Source organism: Parambassis ranga, chromosome 19, assembly GCF_900634625.1.
Source record: "Parambassis ranga chromosome 19, fParRan2.1, whole genome shotgun sequence".
Taxonomy (NCBI): domain Eukaryota; kingdom Metazoa; phylum Chordata; class Actinopteri; family Ambassidae; genus Parambassis; species Parambassis ranga.
Window position 1 is genome coordinate 11,201,417 of NC_041039.1, and position 22,256 is coordinate 11,223,672.

Sequence of the window (22,256 nt, forward strand, 5' to 3'; positions counted from 1 at the left end):
TTAACACGATTCGTAATGGATCCAAATGCGCAATGCTTGAACATGCCCACTATTGTTTAAGTAGACGGTTCAGTGGCACTCAAACGAGCGTGTGGTCCGCCATCCATGACCACAGTGGTCTTCTCCTTGTCGCCTATCCGCCATCTGCTCCGGAGCTGCATGTGACAGAAACAACATGGCACCATGTGGTACAGTGTGGCACGATATGCTATTTGAGAGTGTGTGCATGTGTTGTGAGAGTTGCCCCATATTACACATGCCTGCATGTGCCGCACCACTGGCGAAACTCATAACCGACACGGACGCACACACGCACACTTGTCACAGGAAATTAAAAACCTGATGTAGTCGACATCCAAAATACAGCCTACTACACACACTGACAGAAAGTGGAATAACAGAAACCGAGTTCTATCGTCTCTCCACTGAGTCGCACCAAAATCAACACTATACTTCAACTTCTTACCATAGATCGTGTTTCAGTTGAGCCTGACTTTACATCTGGGATCTTGTTTGGCACATGGCTGTTCTCTATGAAATTATCATTGCATTTTCAGTGGCCATGCAAACCCACAGAACACATGTACCATATATATTCATTGCAGGGACTGGGTGTATCTGTCAGACTGCCAGAAAGTCTTGAGGCTACAGAGTAGTGTGCTTTCAATTATGTTCTGTAATCTCCACGCTTTGGCTATGTGCTATGCCTTTTGTCTTATTATATTCTTCACAATGGAGCTTCAGTTTTGTATCTAGTGAGTCACCTTGAAGCTGATAAAATTACCAGAGACGCAATCTGGGTTATTAGTGCCGTATGTTGTAACTGATAGCTGTATGTGTGGGTGTGATTCACTTACTGATGCAGGGGGCCACGGGTGAGCGGCTTTGCTGGTAGCCCTTAGCACAGCGGTTGCAGGTGATGCCGGTGACACCGTCCTTGCAGGGACACTGTCCTGTGGTCTGGTTGCACGTCTTGCCCGCTGCTCCCACAGGGTGGCAGTCACAGGCTGGTGTGGGGGGGGTGGTGTATAGGTGTAAAAGGGTGACACAACAAAGAGGAGACAGAACATAGATTAGAAGCCAATACTTTAAAGTTGTTGCCAAAAATGGCACAGACTAGACATCGACCTATCCTCGGATATGACAAAGTCTCTGCAGGGCACTGGGTTAAATCTTGTAATCTTCTCTCTTTTTTTGCCAGCAGGCAGTGTTTGTGCATCAGGACATTAAGGTCCTCCTCTCTGCTTGTTTCCTCTCTAACTGCTGTGTGCCTGTCTGGTAACACACGCTCTGCTGTTTCATCACTTCCCGAAAGTTCAGTTGATGCCCTGCGAATGCCAACAGCAACAAGCAATGCTACGGTCACCTCACTTTGGCAAGACTTTTATGAGTTTTTTCTGCTTCTAGGTGATTTATTTATTATTCTAAGTCACTCTAACCAACATCGGGTATTTTACTGAAGCCATTTGGCAAAGTTTTACACGAATGTCGGGCAACATCTCTTAAGAGGAGGAGTAGGAAGCGAGTAGGCCCAAAAACAGTCTCTTAACAGCATAAACAGCAGTGATTCTAACCAAACTGTGCACTTAAAAAACAAACAAATCTGTGTCATATAGAAACAATTATGAGACTTTTCATCTATTTGAATAATCCTCTTGTGTGTGACTGATTGTTTTCTGCTGGCCAGAATAAAACAAGTCCATCTAATCTATGAACATGCTGCCAAAAATGAAACAAACCATTAAATCAAGGTGATATTTCAGCTTTTCCCCCTTATTTTTAACACAATGCAAAATGACTCAGGCACACTTACAAGACTGTAACACAATAGCTGTAATTGTCCACGATTATCAAGAAAAGACAAGAAAAAGGACAAAATTACACTTTGGGGGAAAAACCCTGTAACCCAACAGTTTACTACAGAGCTTGCCAGAAAAAGGCAGCTGCTAACATGCCATTGTTTCTTCCCGTCACCTGACAGGACTGTGAATGTGTTTATTTGCGCCTGGGATGTTTTAGCTGCTACAACAAAGGAGAGGACCTTACCACCTGTTGACTGGGCAAAGGGAGCGTTTCAGTGTCTGAAATTGACCCAAGAGTGTTTTTGCGTGTGTGTGTGTCGGGTGGTGGGGTGAGGAGAGATTAACTGCAGCTCAGATCTTACAGAAACACTTTTCTTTCTTTTTCCGACAGGGCGAGCAGTCTACAGGTGTCAGAGTGGCTGCGTTGTGTTTGAAGCTGTGCGCATAAATCTGATGCTTCAGTTTCTGCAAAAATTCCCAGGAAATTCTAAATGAAACTGAAGCTTAAATGACACTTTTTTGAGTTTTGTGATTCTATAAGAATGCAGAGATGCATGTGGCAGGGTTGGGTGCCAGGGGTCAAACCAGTAATGGCAATCAGAGTTTGTTAAATAGTCTTAGATCTGGTATAGTTTGTCACTTTAAACTGATGATCTATAAGGTGTAATTGCTTTCAGATAAATTTGGGGGTTATTTAGCCAGTGAAATGATGCGTCCAAAGCCAATGTGGGACAAACCCATGTCATCTGATCCGTTGGATACGAGTTGTGTGTTGGCCTGTGCTTGCCGAGACATGTAGCGAAGCAAGGCCACTGACAAACCATTGTTTTTCCTCACTGATCACTGAACAGCACAGGCTATCAACCCACTCAGTATAAACAAGATGTGAATAATGTTTGACATTCTCACTTCCCTTCTAAACAGTCATAGACCGTTAAGACTCCAGAGTTTACTGCCGGTGTCCACACAGTTCAGTAAACAACCAGCAATTGCCAGGCCTGAATGGGGCTGTGAGGGGCTAGGATGGAGATGTGGATGTTGGTGGGGAATGGGGGGGGAGGGGGGGGCTCTCCTCCTCAAACAGCTTTTCTGAAGTTTTATGTGCAGGGGCTAGAGCCAGTTAAGAAGCCGTAAAAACGTCCTCAGATGTTGATGACTTTTCAAGCCTGTGTGACTGCAGACGTTACAGTCCCTGCGTTGGGATTTGTAGTCTTTTGACAGGCGTTTGCTCAGTTTAACTAATTTGTGTTACTCAGTGCATGTGGCTGCGAGTGTGTGTGTGCATATGGACCTAAGTGCCGGTGAGGACTGCTTTTTGTCTGCCGGTATTGGCAGCCGCCACATTTGGATAAAATGGTGTTATTTGTACCCTTAACTGGAAATGTGTTATGTGTCTTCTGGCTTGTTCTCTGTGAGAATAAATAAAAAAATAAAAAAAATACAATGTGATTATTTTCCTAGTTAAGATGAACTTTTGAGAGTAATGTTCACAATTTAATAGCATTTAAAATAATAATAATTAGAAGCAGCAAAAGTGGTTTATTAGCCAATATTGCTTTGTAGCCTCATTTTCGATGCTGTTTATCATTGGTCAGCCTGAAAGTCAAAGTTAGACCCACTTTGAACTGTGATGTTAGTACACAAAGAAGAATGTGTGTTTACTTTTCTTCATATGGAGTTTGTACAGACACCTACTCAAAGCCAGTTTGATTAGAAACAGACACGGCCCCTTCCTCCTCCACCCTCATGTCTCCCCTTCGTAAAACACCTGTATTTTATTGTCCATTTCAGACATGACACTTGCCTCCTTCAGCCTTTATCCCACCTCTGACCTCTAACATAACTAGGGCATGTGTAGATCAAAACCATGGATAACACAGAGAGAGATAGACAAAGGTTTTAAATGTGTAGTGAAAAGTCTTGGCACCATTGAGGATGAAAAAAGAGAGCAAATGCTCAGGCAAAGGAAATGACATCTCCTAGAGGGCTGTGGAATTGCTCTGATCAATCATGGAGGCGGCCGGCTCAGGAGAGCCTTTCTGGACGTTAATTCCTGTCACATCTGGAGTCTTTATGAAGGAGAGCGATAAACTGTTTATCACCTCATCACTAGGCTTTGATAGGAACAAATTGTGGTGTCAGGGGGTCTTGCATGTGTGCGAGAGTATTATGCTTCTAGGTACCGCAGGAAATAGAAGATGAGGAAACTATTTGTACAGAGGGACAAACACCTCAGAACTGATCTCTTGTCAGGACTGCAGCAGATCTCTTTCTGTTATTGTTTCGGTGCAGTAACAGGTCAAATGACTTCAGTTTTATGGTATGTGACCAAGTTGCTGTGGAGTTTTTGCCATTACATGATGAATGGCTCGACATCAGTGCAGCTAACATGGGTGAATGTGGCCTGATATCATGCCATTTCTAACCTCCCGGTGTTGGGTTTCAGTTTGGGTCGGCCACAGAGGGAAAACTGAGCAGAAGCCAGTGAGAGATTCTCGCCGTGAAATTTCGACCAAAAGATTTTCACGGCTGTGAGTGCTGGCGGCTAATACTGTTTTTCTATGTTCTGGAAGTGATTCTTTACCTTCATCAGAATCAGCCGGGGTAAAAACGCTGAGATATTTATTTGAATATTTTCCTCAACAACTAGTTCAGGAAACTTGTGTTATTTTTGCAATATATCCAGGATGAAAAATATTCACTGCAAATGTGAAATAATAAAATATATTTTTTTCCCCATGAGAAATGCCTTGGTCAAATGATAATACTATGTGTGGGGAAACATTTGGTGGGATGGCCAGAAAAGCTTCGGGCATAGTATCAACTGGCTTCTCTCTCTCTATGGTATGGCAAATCAGACATGCTGATATTTTTATTTTTTTTTATTGAAATTTACCATGACTGCATATGTTTCCAATCATTGCATGTTACTCCTTTTACACTTCTCAGAAAGGACAGGATTACACAAGTATTAGTAGGGTTAGAATATCTCAATCAGCCTTTGTTTGAACATTTTGTAAACACTGTGCACCGCCTGCTGCCAAAAGAAATGTCAAACTGAGCTTAAAGTAATAAACTCTTAGGTTTTCATATGATTAAATATTCATAAAAGTATTCGAAACGCTATTAATGATTGATGTGACACAAAATTAATGCTCATGAATACTTGTGGCTGGTAATTCCTTCCCAGAAAAAATGGGTTTTATACTCTTATTCTTACAGCAGACCAAAAAAAAAAAGTGGGGATATGGGAGTGGTGGCCTAGAAAAGATGTAGTCAGTCTATGTTCCGTTCAACATTTTTATTTTTGGTTATTCTTTCACCTCTCTTTAGGAGAGGAAGACCCAGGTGGCACCCTTGGCTACAATTTTCTGGATAAATCTCTCACAATCCACCTGGAAAATGGCTGATTGTCCCTTGACTTGTCAATTCTTGTTCTCATCAGTGTCCAAGGAGATTTGAACTCCTTGGTCATTTGTGGTCTTTATTTTTGTGCATGTCATTCGTCAATCTGGGTCTTGTCATATTTTGCATATTGACTCAGCTTGGGGTCGTCTTCTAGTTCAGCAGCTCACTTCATGCTGTAAAAAGAAGCACCACCCTCTAGTGTTGCTCCTCCTTAGACCCTGAGACTGAGGTGCTGTACAAAGGCCGATGTTGTTCAGTTTCTCGAACAGACAGACACGCTTACAATTTTCAGTTACCCAACACAGACAATTGATGCACATACATGCACACTGGAAAAAACTGTATAAGCACTTCTTTCAGCTTCTTGGACTCTTACCTTTGCAGGCCCGCCTGTGAGTGATTGGTCTGGCCATGTCCCTGTAAAAGCCCTCCTTGCAGTAGTGGCAGTGACGTCCTGCAGTGTTGTGACGGCAGTTCATGCAGACGCCTCCACTTCTCCTCCCTGACAGCTTGTACAGCTCCATGTTGAATCGGCAACGGCGGGCGTGCAGGTTGCAGTTACATGCTGCAGAGGGAAAAGGGAACAGTGCTTGTGTTATTGCATAGGCCAGTTGGATACAATGACATTCAAGCATTTCTCCAAGAGTCTTAAGTTCACCAAGGTGAAATGTGCATTGCAGTAAAAAACGTAGTTCTATATCACAGGCAAGCTGAGATAGTTTTTCCAGTAAGGCAGTGTAGTAGTGAGTGTTTTATAATCTACTCTGTGGCTGTGTGCTTGGCTGCTATTCCAGAACTCATCAATCAAAAGTAATATTTGCAGAGCTCATTTTCTCCATTTCATAATTAATGAATTCAGTTTCTCTCAGCCCATTAGTTATTAATCACTGGAAAGAGAGACATTAATTTCATGAATCACTGATGAGCAAAGACTTCTAAGATCTAATAAAAGAAAGGCCAGTACAGATAAAGGAATGGGCTCGAGTTGGCTGTCTTCTAAATGAGGCGAGCAGGATATATGGGAATGTGAAGTGAGGTTATAGCTCTTCGCAGCCCCTCCCAGTTCCACATGAAATCCAACGAGTTCCTTGATGTCTCCTTGGCTCACGATTCTTTCCATTGATTCCCCCACATAAGACCACATCCACCAGCTCTGACATTATTGATAAACTCTGTTCCCTGTCTACATGTGAGGTTTGCATTTGAGTGTTCTAATGAGAAACCTGCCCTTCTTGTTTGGCTAAGAGAGTTTGATCCAGACCCTCTGCTAGTTAAATCAGAGTCAGACCTGGGACCTGAAGACTTGGCCATGTCTTCAAAGTTGACTGTTACGGAGCTCGGTTTCAGTTCAAAGTTATCCGCAGATAAATTGGAAACCGGGTAAACAAGAGCAGAGCTGTTTGACCAAAAATGTCAACAGTTATAGCGAAGGAGGATTATTAGAGGATCACAACAGAAGGTGATATTAATTAAGGTTAGTCAGATGGGAGTATGTTCGAGAAAATAGATTTCACAAACAGTGAATGTTTAGAATAGAATGAGACACAACAATGGGGGGAATAAGTAAAGACAGACAGGCTGCGGGACTGGGGAGCTTTTATGTGTGTGGCTTTTCTGTTCAATGTGGTGTCTGGTGAGGAGGCAGCACAGAAAACTGAAATTGACAACACTGATGGAAATAGTTAGATACATGTCGTGTATTTTCTTATGCATCCGCTCAGATAACATGCAACTGGGATTGGAGTGACCTGTAGTGCCTGAAGAGTAAATATGAAGCTACAGCAAGCAGCAGTGGCTTCAGGCTTCAACTATTCCCACACACACAAGGCTGCAGATACCGTACATGTGTAGTCGTGTTATTATACTGCTTTCTAGTATACTTGTGTGATGAATGAGCAATGTTTCTTTTATGCACAGCGACTCATTTTAAATAAAATTGATACCACAGGTTTTATGTAAGCAGTGTGCAACATGCCTAATATGCATCTCTATCCACACTCACAGGGAAGCCTGGCACCTGATTGGGAAAGAGGCCCAGTTTTCCCTAGTTGCAGACCCTGGAAAAAGGGGGGTGGGGGCACATTCCCAGACTGTTTCCCAGTTCCATCTGGTTATTATGTGGCTCAATTTGTATGGAATCTTGCAGTTAATGAAATACTGTTTTATGTATAAATTCATATCGAGGCAGCACTGTTTGTGTAGACACACTGCCGGATTTCTTTGCAGTGAATTTGTGGAGTGGGGGAGCCAAGGATGAAAATTGACCTTTGACCTAAGAGAATTGTCAAAAGTGGATTTGTAGGCAGTGTTAAGTGCCTAAACTGAAGATTTACTTTTCTTACACTTTGTTCATGTTTTACTTGGAAAAACAATAGACAGCAAATCAATGACACGTTGGCTGTGTAAGTGGTTCAGTCACTCTGCACAAATGTGTGTGTGTGCATCTGAGCGACAAAACAGCCTGTCCAACTTCTTTTAGGGGAAAAGTGACAAAGAACACGCCAGCTTCAGTGAGTGCAGTTGGGGAGGGGAGGGGGATCAAGGTGGGGTGCTGTGATTGTGATCAAGCATCTCAAACATACGCACAGCTGCGAGCACTTGTGTCCATTAACACCTTGTAGCAGAACATGAAAGCGATGGATCACATTTTCTCCCCAGCTGAAGCACCGATGGCCCTCTCATGGCATCCACTCGATTTACTGCTTTTGCAACAAGATCAGCCAACAAAGTCCAGAGTAAGAGAGGATATGTTCAAGTGTGGAGAATTTAAAGAAAGCTCCAGAATTTAACCTTTTAAATGATTTAGCATGTGGAGCTGTGATGGCTGGAAATGGCTTTAACAACAGCCAGACATTTCGTGACGGACGAAGAATGGGAGAATTAGGGTTCTGGCAGAAGGGGCAGTTTTGTATCTGACAGAAAAACATGAATGGAAATTGCTGTGAGGAATGCAAGAAAAATAAAAAAATCAGCCAGCTGAGGTGAAAGAAAAAGTGTGTGCATGATACCTGTGTGTTTCTACGGTGTAGTTAACTTCAGCTCAAAGCTACAACTGCCCAAAGATCCTGGAATGTTTATGGGTTTGTTTTGAAGTGCTTGAGTGCGCACTCACACACATGTTGACACCCCACCTCCGCCTCTGCAAACCCCCCCACCCAAATTAGGCTCAGCGGGGATAACTGAACACTGTTGAAGGCCATTTTTCAATTCATTAATATATCAAAGACTTACTTGTGCTTTGCAGAAACACTAATTCTGATCTGAACAAAATATAGAGAGGAGTTCTGTGGGAGACAAAGGATCTGTGATCCTCAAGTGACTGTAGTTCCTTCGTGGGTGAGCGTCCGATTTCAAGGATGTGTAAAGCTTGTGTTGTCGTGGAAATCACAACAAACACTGCAACATGAGGGGTGCTAAGACACACAAAAATAAGTGAGAGAAGAGGAACAACCTCTTGGAAAATATTAGAGCAGAGGATTGTTTCACCAACTTGTCATCAAACAGAACAGTGCCATCATTTTTGGTGAAATAACTGCTTGAGTCGGCCTCGTCACACTTTGGACAGGAAATGTTTAGTCCCCTCACTCTTCTGTTTCAGCGATCATAACAGGTGCTTCAGCAAATCAATGTGCTTTGAACAGGCTTACAGGCGTATCTGCCATTTGTGCTTTGACAAATTGGTCCTTAAAGACTGCACTCAACAAATAAAATGTAAAATGGTTTGTGTTTGTAGAGTGCACCCCCCCCCTCTCTCTTCTCCTCCATATGTCAGGGATAAATCTAACCTCATTTTTCCTTCAGCTTGCACAAAGCCAAGCCAGTGAGCACAGCCAATTGATTTTGGATGCCTGTGCAAAACCCAAATCCCATGGCTAAAATTGGTCCTTGAAAACTGAAGGGCTCACACCACTACCACCTTTCCCCTCTTGGCCCAGGCCACAGTCCAGACCTGCTGCAGCCCACCCCTCCTTAGGGTGCTCTCTCTCCGCCTGGCCAAACAGGCTCTGCTATATGGGCTCATGCCATCGTGTGTGTGTGTGTTTGGGCTGAGTTCCACCTGGCTGCTCCATCCACCTGCTCAGGGCACAGAGGGGAACACCCGGTTAATTAGCTCCTCATTATAGCCAAGGCGGTGTGTACAGTGTGGGTAAACACGTGCACACCAGAGGCAGCTTAAGGTAGTGACCGCTCACAAATCGATAAAGACCGTGCTAACAGTGGTGAGTCTTAAACTCTGCTTGCTCTGTAGACTCTAATAAAATGTGAACAAGCAGACACAAAGAATTAAAACTCTGAGCAGAGGACTAACAGGAAACTATAACACTGTAGCCCTGCTGTGTGCATTGCATGGACTGTGCTCTACACACAAAAGCTTCTACCTGTTTAGCCACTTTAGTTCTTCCCTTCCCTGCTTCTTCCATACAGACATAACTTTCACATCTAGCTTTGACACCATGCCTCAGCCTTCCCCTCCCTCTGCTGGTTTCTGTGGTTAGCCTCACGCCGTGGGCTTAAGAGCAGGCTCTTGGGAGCCCTTTTGAACTCAGAGTCCCCTTAAAATCCTCTCCCACCCCTCCTGTAAGCTGTCTTCTTTCCCTCTCCCTCCCCTCTCTTACTCTTTTAAGACCATCTCAAATACTTTAAAGCTAAATGTTTTTTTTGCTAGCTTCTTCCTTATAACTCTCCCTCTTCCATACTTTCCTGCATCTCCTCTTTCTGGATGGCATCAGGCAGGGAAAGATTTTAACAAGATTAGGCTGGAGGGTTGCCAGGTTGGGGGGGCCTGGTGTCAGTCGGAGAGCTGAGTCCTTCGCTCCGTTCCCTCTCAATGGTCCACTTCACTTCCCCACATCTAAACATTGTTATCTCTGCCTTTGCCTTCACTTTCTGTCTGTCTCACTTTTTTTCCATATTACCCAGCAGTTAGGGGAAGAAATGGAGGATGTTGTGCAATCAAATTATCATGGAGAATCAGAAAAAAAGGTAGACTGTAACAGATTTACTTTTGCCTTGACTCTTGGCACAAACAGACATGAGGTCCACTCGGGGCAATGCATGAAATGCCTCTGCTGGTTTGGAAATAGAAAGTGACAGATGGAACATACTGTGTAAATTCACCACCTTGGCCAGCGATGGCAGTACAAATGGTGGCTCAAAACCTATTAAAACTCTGTTTAAGAGCATCAATCAGATCCTATGGCAACTTTTATCTGTATATGGTGTCATAATATGTGGTCCTGTGATGTAACATATTTTATTATATTGCATCTTTTTTCTTGAACCATACTTCATATTGAAACATTTGGTTATAATACTTACACTATCTCCGTCTGTCTATTCACAGTCAGTAACAGGCAACAAATCACTTTTATTTCTTATGTAGTGACACATGCATGCACACGATTTCATACACAATGACAGACAAAACCACTGTTTGTTGGAGTGACTGTCACGCACACAGACTGAGTTTTTTAGCTTCAGACTCTCGCTGCCACCAGCAGCCAAAAACCACATATTTTTCTCAGGCAATAGAGCACAAGGGTTTGCAACAGTATAAAAAAGAGGCAAACCGTTCCCAAAACACAAATAACTAAATAACAAGAAATAAGAGACGGATTTCAGCAAAAACAAAAATGAAAAAATAATAAGTTACGGGTAGACAAAGAGTTAATTTTTTTGACAAGAGTCAGTTACACAAGGACAGGAGAGGAAGAGAGCGCCGGCGGGGATGGGCACCTCAGGAGGTGATTGCTACCATCTGTGGAAGAGAGTCCATGTGGGCCTGGGAGAGCAGGGTGGGCACACACTGCATCTCCACCAGTTTGCTTTGGCACTGGGATGAAACGCGACATTGCACTACTAGATTACATGTGGCTCTCACACAGGCACACATGCAGAGAGATGCACACACACATACAAACTTGGCCACAGGCAGATTCAGCCCTTTAACCCAGCTGACTGTTATTTGACACTTCGCTGTCCTTAACATTTGTTTCACCGTGTTCCAGAAAGCCTTTATGGGTGGCTTCATAGAAATTGAAAAGCATCAGTCCCTTGTGGGTTGGCCAAGGACCAAAGTTGCAATTTTGTCAAAAGAAATGAAGGCAAAGGGCAAAGCTGCAGTACAAACCAATCAAACCGACCAAACCCTGCTGTCTTCCTATTCTTGCTTCAGAAATGAGGCTTGTAGGCCTCATGTTTGTTAGCATCCCCAGATCATATAATACTAAAAGCTGTATACGTTTTTGAAAATCACTTAAAACACATCTCAACTCACCATTTTCCACAGTTTTAGGATTTGCACAGCTAAGTTCTCCTGGCTCTAACAATCCTTGGTGAGGCTGGCTTTGTTTTACTCCTACCAAACAAACAAGAACAAAAGCACACAAATCCTGCTCCTTTTCACGCTATGATTTAAAATCTGGTGCCCAAATCTTGCACCCTTACAAACTGTGGTTTCATGTGTGGTGTGTGTGTGTGAGAATGAGGTCATTTTTCAATCATCAGACCTACAAAGTGTCTTCACAAATCTGCTCCACGACTTGAACATGGGCCTGACCTTTGCTTGCCCTTGCTAGGAAACGTGGAAGGGAGGGGGGGATGCTGTGAAAGGATGGAGGCCTGTTTTGAAATTCTAATCAGCATCGAATAACCATCTGCCCCTTGTCAGTGAAGAAAATGAAGAGAGAGAAAAATGAGAGTTTTAGCTTCTGTGGTCTTCAGTTTTTCCAGCTTTGTGCAGATCTGAAAGCTTCATCTGAGCTATGGTCCTGAGCGTGTGTTTCTGGCTGGCCTTATCCTCTGACACATGCATTCACACACATGCTGGATCACATTGCTCTTGCTGAAAAAAACTATCTGTCAATTCTAGCTGTTAGTTTCCAAAAAACAGAGGTCTGAGCCCACCAGCAGCCACAAGCCTCCAGAGAAGGTTCGAGCAGACCTGCGACGAGGCTCAAACTCTGTTTTGCTTCTCCTTCTTCCGTTATAAAGTCACATTTTAATAGCAGACATGATCTAATAGCATCTATTATATAACAGGCAATAACTTTTTCAAAGGCAATAACTAATTTGTGGGATTTCCTTAAGGTGATGACATGGACTGATGTTTAATAAGGGTCCTCGGTGGATACTTATTTGCTCGATTGATTTAATTTCAAAGGAAACTCCCCTTCTTGTACAAAAACAGAGGACCATATCACTCGCTCCCCCTGTGGACTCAGTATGTCAAATTTCCTATTCAAAATATTCGACACCCCACCCAAACGCTGCAGCAGAGCCGGAACACCCAGCTCTGCTACCAACCGCAGCTCACCTGCATTTCTGGCAATTCAGCCCCCTGACCTCTGTAGCTGATGCTATGAATGCATACCACTGTGCCTGGAGCACCGCTGAGGAGCAGACCTGGCTTGGCAGGTCCATTAGGGATGGATGGTGTCTGGCTCTGCGCTAGTAGTGTCCCAGAGCAGTACTCTGGACTTCCTGCAGGTTTAGTACAAATGAGGGAAAGGAAGGGCTGGAGAATAGAACAGCTTGGTGCCGCAGCCAAACAAGGGCCAAGATGGCTGCAGACACAGCCAGGAGCAGGGAGCTACTACAGCACCATAAATTATCATCTACTCGGGATGTCACACTGTCATTGACTCCATAAGAGGCCTCTTCATCTTATACAGTGACTCTGGCAGACTCTATTATGGCATGATATAGTGTCTCACATTTTTAAGTCAACATATAGTATTTACATTAAGGAATCAGCCATGCCAGCAGAAAAGCCAATACTTCATCCCGAACGGTAACCAAATAGCTCTTCTCCATCTGTTTCCTCATTCTGTCCCGTGGCTCAAACACTGGGCAGATAAATCAAAGCTTTTTCCATCATGTCTCCCACAACACAAACAGACGTGCTCCTTTACGAGGCTGCCCTCTCTGACTACTACAGCAAGATTTGTAAACCAATGTCTTGAGGCAGGATTCATAGAGAGGCAGGCGGCAGATGGGCGTGTGTGTGCATGGCTTGTGTCTGGAGACAGTACGCGAGTGCTGCCAAGAGACAGTAATCTTGGTGCGGGGCATGTCAAACATTTAGCGAAACCCACGAACAATCAAACATGCCTGTTAGCGACAGTGTTCTTGTCATGCAGGTTAAGTCAAGACTGAGGGCCAAAATCTTGCAGAATCTAAACAAAGATGCTTAAAGTGGTGAAATCGGCTAACGGGGCAGAGTTTGAAACATTGAACTATTGATGTGGCTCTGCATCTACCCACTCTGAATTCCTCATTACCCACAAACCATCTCCCAGTCAACTTAACTCTGTCAACACTGCACAAAGGATCATGACCTCTCAAACGCTCCCTCCAACCCAAACACTCCTCAGGACCTCATGACGGCTCTCGTGACACCTAAGGGACCCCTCGTCTCTGTAACATGCCACTCTAACATGCTTTCCCAGTCTAAATACTTACACCTCACTGCCACAGTGGCATGCCCTGGGGGCTTGCACCACAGCATCCCCTCCCCTCCCTCCCCCTCCCATGTGTATGCCGTGTCAGAAAGAAAAGCAATCAGAGAAATCAACGAGGGGCGGATGCATTTTAAACAGCCTTTAACAGGCGCTGGAGAGGCTTTTTAAAGGCTCTCCTGCTACTTTACAGATATTTTGGAAGCATTTCTTCCGGAATAAGCTGTAAAGAGACTTTTGGAACATGAAGTTAGGGATAACTGGGACTGACTTTTTTTGGCAAGTCTGGATGTGTGATCAGGTATAGCGTGCAACTAGCAAAGGGCTTTAACTGCCCTGTATCAACACAGGGATTAGATCATGAGAGTTGGCCAGTGCAGCCGGGCTGTTTAGTCCAAAAACTGCATCGAAGTGACATATCAATTCCACAGAGGAGCGGTCTACGGGAAGTGGACGTAACACTTCAGAAACGGCTACAGGACATTTGAAAGAGGGCGTGTGCGAAAAAATATGGGGGCAGAAAACACTGAGGGATTGACAGGATATTGTTACAGAGGGGTTTATATGTGTGTTTGCCTGAGTAAGTGAGGGTGTCAAGGACACTCGAGAAGCCAAAGTAAGGTAGAGTTGGCATTCAGAGCACAGGCCGAGGAAAGGATGGATTTGCTGGCCGATGTAATGCTAAAACAGGCTTGCTCCTCTGGCTCTGTCACTCTCTGTCCCCTTTAAACAGATCTGGCACTGTTCACTGCTAAATGTGATCTGAGGCCAACTCACTGGGCAATTACAACATGTTAGAAAAATATACACTGTTTTTCAATGTTCTACTCCTGCTTTTTTCTCTCCAGTTGTAATTTTATTTCATTATGGGGAAAGGTTAAAACGGGGACAGTGGTTTCTAATATGGTTTTATTTTCCTATGCTAACAAATTTTTATGACAAGCAAAATTGACCTTAACAAAGTTCCACCTCAGTCTATTTATACTAACAGATAAATGCTGTAAAAATTGCCACCAAAGAAAGACATACTTGAGAACAAATCCTGCTTCAAACAGCGACCCTGCATGTATCCCAAACCTCTGTTCAGCCATTAACATGATATATGCTCTACATTTCACACAAATAAATAATATCATAGACACACTTAAGCCAATACAAAGGGAATCCATTTACATTAACAACAATTGCCATAGAAATTGCTATAATTTTTCTTGGCATTCTTTCAGAGCACGTCTGGATGGCTTTTACTGAGCATGTCTTGAGGTTAAAGGCAAATGCTGCCAAATAACATTCTTGGATGTCTTAGCTGTAGCAGCGTGCCAATGAGTCGAGCTGTTGTCATCCACTGTTTAGACTTGCTTGTGCAAAAGAGATTTTTTTTCAAAGACAAGGCCAGAAAGCATTTTTGTTGAGAGCAGTAGCCCTGTTTCCCCGCAGAGGAGCCCTGAGGCTGATGAGAAATGAAGGGGGCGTATGGGCTCATGTTTTGAGAGGCCAAAAAGTTGCCAGCTCAACCACTGTGCGCTACCAGAACTCCTCACCTGTGTAAACACAACCCCATCCGGTATGTTCTGGCAACATTATTAATTACCCATAGGACTGTCAAGCACAGGTCTTCCTAAATTAAATCCCTTTTTTTTAACCATTGACAGAACTTCACATACAACTACGACTTGTCCAATAACACTGCATCTCCATCATCATGAGGAATTTGTGAATTTATTGAGAAAAACAAAAGGAATTGGCAAGATAATTCTGAGTAATATCTATGCTGTATATTCTCGTGCGTACAATCCTATGATTAAGAACAAATCCCGCTGCAATCGTATCACCTCTCAAGTGTTCTACTAAATCCAAGTTATGCAAGTACTGCCAAAAGATATCTACACAGGACAAACTGTTTAAAAGCAAAGATAAAGGGACAGACTTACGCAGACACTCGTTGGCCTCGCGAGCGTTGGCCCTCTGCCACGGCCGGTCGTAGTGAAAGGGCTTGCAGCGGTCACATTCGGGTCCTTCTGTGTTGTGTTTGCAGTCACACACCAGTTTGCCTTCCTTGTCTTTCAAGCAGCGTGAGGCATGACCATTGCATTTACACCTCCCGCCCACCTGGAAGTCTCCCACAGCATAGAAATAAGTTGGCAGTGTTGAAGTCACTGCCATGGGGTCATCGCTGTTGCTTCCAGCCCCGAGTCCCAGCTCCCGAGGTAGCTGGGGCCGGCTGAACACCACACGGATATCGGTCACAGTGACCCAGTCCTGAAGGACTGGGCTGTTGTCAAAGTCTTTACCAGAGGGTCGTCCATCCAGAGTGCTGAAAGCAATGAGTCCTCCAGATAGCGGGTAGAGGTCAGTGTGACCATCTGTGCAAAGAGCCTCCTGCTCGTTCTGCTTGGTGATGGTTGCTTTGTTGGGCCGATTATACATACGGCGGCACTGTGAGGAGTAGAACTGGTAGGGCATCCAGGTTTTGCCATAGTCCATGCTCTTGTATATGGCCAGGGACTCAGGTCGAGGTGAACAGAACTGCAGGCTGACATAGGTGATCTCAAACTTTTTACCCAGTGACAGGGTGAGAGTCACATTGTGTGGAGAGGTGTTTAGATTCTCTGACTGCCAGCAAGTCAGATTGTGAGCTGAGTTTAGGTCGGTGAGGTAGGAAGCAGGATGGGCACGACGAGGGTCAGCTGCATCGCAGATCTGGCATGTGCGCACAGAAGGTCGTTCATCACCCCGCTCCACCACGCTGCAGGAACGAGATGGAGGCCGGCCGCAGACACTGGACACCATCACCTCCTTGCCAAATGCAGCATTGATAAACTCTGGGATGCAGCGACGGGCAGCACCCGTGTCATCATAGCAAGGGTCCAGTGGGGTCTGCTGCCCTGCAAAGGGATTGGTGGCACTATGGGTGGAGGCTGAGCACGCCAGAAGGGACAGGCCCAGCAGGAACCTCCAAGGTCCCCTCATCCTGCTCAAAGGGCCTGTTTTTGAATGTGTGTCTACGCTTATTCAAGGATAAGGTTTTGTGTGTATGGAGCCAAGAGTCTGTAAATTAAGTGTGTATGTGAAGTTGCACTGATGTGTCTGTGTGTGTGACTTTCCCCTGTCTGTGTGTGTGATTGTGAGTCAGTGGAAGGAAAGCTCAGTGACCCTTCACTTCAAGCTGACCAGTCTTTCCTGTAAGAGAGAGAGAAATAAACACAAAGGTCAGAGACAGATTTTTACCATAATAGGATATGAAATAGAAAGTGACATTGCATAAAAAATAATGTTGTCTTCTTCTTAAAACCTAAATAACATTTGCCTTTCTTTTGTACTGTACAATTACAAGTGAATGTTTTCACTGAGTAAAAGCCTGTCAGAGGATCAGACAGTCAGATAGGGGTGTGGGGTGGGGGCAACAGAAAGGATGTGACCATTTAAAGAGAGACATTAATGGCTGCAAGTGACTGCATCCTGAATTTCAATGCCGGCCACTCATTCAGAACTTCAAGTCAAAACTGGACAAGCCTTCTGGTAATGCTTGAGCAGCATGGCAGAAGTCACCCTATAATCCCTGGTGGTACCGCAAAGCAGTGGACCATGTGTGACCCTGGTCAAACCTCAGCTGGGAGAGGTGCTTTTATTTTATATACGAGGACCCTGGCTGTAGTTTAGTGCCGATTTTTTTTTTTTTTTTTTTTAAAGGAATTGTACAGGAAATCAACCGTTGCAGGACTATTGTTGCACATTGCTGACCCTAGAGGAGGCCACATAATATGCATTTACTGAAGCAGAAAATTTACCCAGTGATAGCTGTTTAAGGATTGAGAGCCTATTCAAACCAAATCCTAAATTTGTGGGTCAAGATACATACCCGGATGGCATCATTCATGTGCTCACAGTTAGAAGGCAGGCCTCTTGGTCCCAAAGAGGGAAAGATTGGGGCGCCAAGGGAGAAAAAAAGCCTTGGAGCAAAGAAAGAGATGTATATAGCCTGAGGCCTTGCCTTCCTTAATCCCCCTTTTTACTTCCCTGGGTGTCAAATCTGGAAGAGCCCTATTTCAAAACAGTCAGCTAAGAGGTTGAGAAGGCACCCTAGCCCTCTTTTGTGAGGTATTTATTAAATTACAATGAGTCACACCCAACCCCTCACACTCCCTTCTATTACAGCATCCCTCTTCATCTTGTAGAACAAAGGACTGCCTCTGTATCCACTCCGGTCAAGTGGGGTAGGCAGACAGATGGATTTAAGGCTAGCTGAAAAAGGACAAAAGTTTTGTTCTTTTTCTTGTGTGTAGGTCCAAAGCTTGCAACCTTCAAAAAGGAGCCAAATGGCCTTGTAAATAGGACCTCTCTCTTCTGCGCACAAGTGCTTAAACTAAGGCATTTGGCTTATACTGGAGTGCAGATTAGAAAAACAGAGTGAGGGAATTATACAGATTTCTTTTTGGCCACTACAAGCTAGAAAACGTTAAAGACCTGATAATGAAAATATTATACAAAAAATGCCAGGAAAGATAAGGACGTTAATCAATGACAAGCATCTGAGGATGAGGAGTGGGCATGCAGGCGGGAGTTCATCCACCAAAGCACTTCATCAAAAGACTGGCCATGGTAAAGCTGGCTGGCCTGACACCCGCTGGGGAGGGCATAGAGAGACGGCTGATAGAATTAGCAACTCATTAGCATCCAGACCCAGCTTCCATCAGCAGCATGTTCATCTGAGGAAATAGGCTGTGGGGAGGCTCGGAGAGGGAGAGATAGAAGGGGGGGGGGGGGGGGGGAAAGAAAGAAAAAGAAAAAGAAAGTAAAAATTATGACAGGTGAGAGAAGAAAGGAGATTTGATTGGGAATGTTGTGGGGAGGCAGAAAGAGGAAGATTCTGAAAAATAGTCAGGAAAAGAACTGGCAAACACAGGAGACTAGAAACCAGGACAAACAGGAAGAGTTTGGGTTGGTAAGAAGGGAAAGAGGGACACAAGAGGGGGAGAGAAACAGTGAGGGGCACGACAGTGATAAAGCATAAATGACTCGAGGGAGGGTGAGCGAGGACAGAGATGAATGGGAGCTGTAGGAGAGAGAGAGGGAAAGTGACAGAGATAGAGGGAGGGACATAAAAAATGAGAGAGGCAGCAATGGAGGGAGAAAGAGAGACAGATTAAGGTGGAGGGCTGCATTGGTCTGTGTCTGGACTTTGGATGACTAAATATGGTGCGGTCCATGTGCTGCTGGGCCTGCTGGGAGACTATTCCAGGGTCTGGTGCTGTCAGGCGCGTCTGGCAGACGAGCGTGTAGGTTAAACAGAGAGAGAACAGTGACATGGCTGTTTAATTCCACTCAGTCTGCCGTCTGAAATAGATGCTCGTCCAGCAGCAAGTGCTAACAGTCAATCCGACAACACTACTGCAAAGTTCGAACTGTAAGACTTCTTCCATATCACACTGAAATCTGCCACATGTGAACCAGCTGCACAAAATGTTTTAGCATCTGTTAGCGTTACCAGGATGTCAGCACAGCACAGAGCCTTGCAGGTTGGCCTGTTTCAGCAAAAAAAATAATAAAAAACATAAAATCTCTGCTTTCAGCATCGACAGTGTGTTTAACAAGCCACAAGTTCCCCTCAGTGGGGGAGAAAATTGTCTTTCATTAAATGTGGTTGAAGTAGCAAAAGCTGCAGGCCCATATCTCTGTCTTTGTGAAAAAGACAATGAATAACACACAAAATCTTTTCAGGAAGCTGTGCAGGTGAAGCTTTCAGACAGAAGTGGACATCGCCAGGGTGCACTGGACATCTTGTTTTTTCTATGTACTTATGTTTTTATTTCTGATAATGGCTACAGTTCTGTCAATGTTTGAATTAACAAACTATTACTGCACTCCTTCCAAGTGAATGGCTGCTTGGAGTGCAGCAACAAATACAAAGTGCATTGCTAATTTGTCACTACAACATTCTTCTGTGGATTAATGGCAAGGAAAATGTACTTGTGCTGACATGCTGCAATCTCTGCCGGTCGAGCTACTGCAGTGTGAAATAGTTTGCTCATTAGTAATGTAATGTAATGGACAGTGTGAAAGAATGTAAAAATATAGGGCTTTCAGAGTGGGGGCTTCCCACTAAGCCCTAAGAAGTTGTTCTCTGCCACAACGCTTGGGCCATTTGGCTGGAACACTTTCAGTGGTTTTAATCAACCGGTGACAGCCCAATTAGAGAAGGTGGATGATGAGGGGCAAAAGGAAGGGAAATTAGATTAAAAGGAAGTGACTGAGGAATATAGGGAGCCGCACAGAGAGTCAGAGAGACAGAGAGCGAGAGAGAGGGCGAGGGAGGAAGAGAAGGATGACAGGGTGGTCTGGTGGTTTCAGCGGAGACATTCCAGGGAACGTTTTTTCAGCTTCTCCCTGTCACCGGGAGATCATCCCATGTTGAGTTGTCTTTCTTTCAAGCGTGGGCGCTTCTGTCAGAGTTCACAGATTAGGAAAACAGAAGTCGCTGAGAGGCTTTATTTGGCTTGGGTGTAGCGGAGGGCGCCGGGGGAGGTGAGGAGAGGAGAGGGACAGCTGAGCCACTTTGTATCCCAAGTGGGAGCCTTTCACGCTGTTCTAGAGGGCCGGCTTGGTGGCCGTGCTCAGACTGGGAGTGAATGGAAGGTCTTCTGGGGTTGCCTGTGTCAGATGACGGCAAGCTGTGGTCCAAACTGGTACCCTGCTCTTCCCCCAGCCTCCTGTACGGTAATCCCATGTGGGGTTATTACTGGCTTCCCAGAGGGTTTTTTTAATAGGCCAACCACAGAGTCACCTCCATTCTTATTCAGTATGTTTTCATATTCTTATTAATGCAACAAATCAGGAAGCCCTCAGATTACACATGGCCTGTTGCTTCTCATACGTGTCCTGCATTTTCTCACAATTACTTCATCTTCGTCACCGTTTGTCCCTTTATGTGATAATCACATTTATATATGAGCATAAATAAAACTGATCCTGTATCAACACACTCATTGACTAAGCCTGTCCACATGAATCAACATGACTGACAGGCCTCAGGTAACAGGGGGTCAGATATTAGTGGCTTAAATTCCACTTGATGATGTCCTGTCTCGGCAGCAGTGACGAGGATCCTCCTGTTTGTGTGAGTGGGTGGTGGATGTGGGGGTGAAGGCTATGCTGAGTTCCTCACTGGCATTCATTAGGGACTGAAGAGGAGGAGGAGGGGAAGGAGGAGGGAGGGCTGAGGGCAGGAGGGGGTCAACTCTCACAGCTGAGGGCGTCATTAGCAGGGGGATCACTGACAAATTTTTAAAGCCCACTTATGCTGGCTCAGACACTGTGTGTGTGTGTGTGTGTGTGTGCCTGAACAATTCAATGTGAAAAACAGGGGAAAAGTGGGGAAAGGCCAAAACATGAGTTTGATATGCTCCAGGACCTGTGTGCCATAGACCAAGCAGATGGATCAATAAAACATACAAATTAAATATGTTATACCTTTCCATTTGACAGAAAGAGACACTGCAGGGAGAAAGGCTGAACGCCCAGCGGAGGAATGCAGCAGCTTCTGTGGCCCAGCCCGCATAGCCTGGCCCCGACTCTTGACAGCCGCTCTCTGAATCAACAGAACCTGATCCAGAACCGAACAGAAGGAGAAAGGAGACGGCAGACGGCGCAAGGTGGAATATGAGGTCAGGCTCGTTCTCACAGACGCTGACAGAAGGTTGTGCTAAGCTGCTGTTTAGCACAAAAGTGGAGGTGAAAATGCTGATATGGATAAACTGTGGTGTATTTTTCTGTTAACATGCTCGTCACTGAGGTCAGTATTTTTGGTGAGAAAATTCGGAGCTGTAGGGAGGGGAGAGGACATGAGCAGGCAAAAAGATTTAGTGACTCACCGCACTCAGGGTTATACAAGGTTAATTTGTCACAGAAAAACGGTACAATTATAGATGACTTCATGATTTTCACACACGTCCACTGTGTTTTTGCTGCAACAAGAAACTGTATGCAGTACTTGCAGAGAATTTAAAATTGTAGCAAGAATAATGCTTCTTTTACACGGGACAAATGAACAAATGAACATAACTTTACAACAACCACAACCTGTCAGCCCCGAATAACTACTTAGAAAACACAAATATAGCCAGGAACTTGACTAAAAGGGAAGGATTTGTCCTGAATTCTTAACTGGCAGGATGTTAGAGTTGGAAGTCCAGGCACCGGAATCCAAAAATTTACAGCCACCGATGTCAAGCTGTGATCTGTTTTCAAATACAAGAAATATTTCCCCTACATATGCTGTCAAGATGCGCCTGAGAAAAAGGATGACACCCACAGTCCTACGATGGCAGACAGAGCTAAAGATTCCTTCTCCGAGTTGGATAACAACTGTCGTGCAGCAGACGGAGATAATAAAGTCATACGAGAGACGCTGAGGTCGCGGAGTGCTCTGTTTCCAGCGTGTGTGGGTGGACTGATTGAACATTTCCCATGGACGTGAGCACAGCACAGACCGCAGCTTGAGGGGCAGGTGAGGTGTTCTTGGATATGAGAGGAAGTAGCTCGTTTTAGAGGGATGGAAGGATTTAAGGAGAGGAGAGGTGAACACTCAGGG

The 22,256-nt window shown here is 44.6% G+C and overlaps 1 protein-coding gene across 3 annotated transcripts in view; it reads right to left on the bottom strand.

Moving 5' to 3' along the window:
* The window catches only part of ntn2 (netrin 2), a 36,337-nt gene that overhangs the window by 8,857 nt on the left and 5,224 nt on the right, over window positions 1-22,256 (bottom strand). For all 3 annotated transcript variants that reach the window (XM_028431704.1, XM_028431703.1, XM_028431702.1), the window contains 3 exons: window positions 15,601-16,849; window positions 5,587-5,775; window positions 858-1,007 (listed from right to left, as the gene is read on the bottom strand). In XM_028431704.1, the coding sequence (XP_028287505.1) occupies window positions 858-1,007; window positions 5,587-5,775; window positions 15,601-16,639 (1,378 nt within the window). In that variant the 5' untranslated portion in view covers window positions 16,640-16,849. The remainder of the gene's footprint in view (window positions 1-857; window positions 1,008-5,586; window positions 5,776-15,600; window positions 16,850-22,256) is intronic.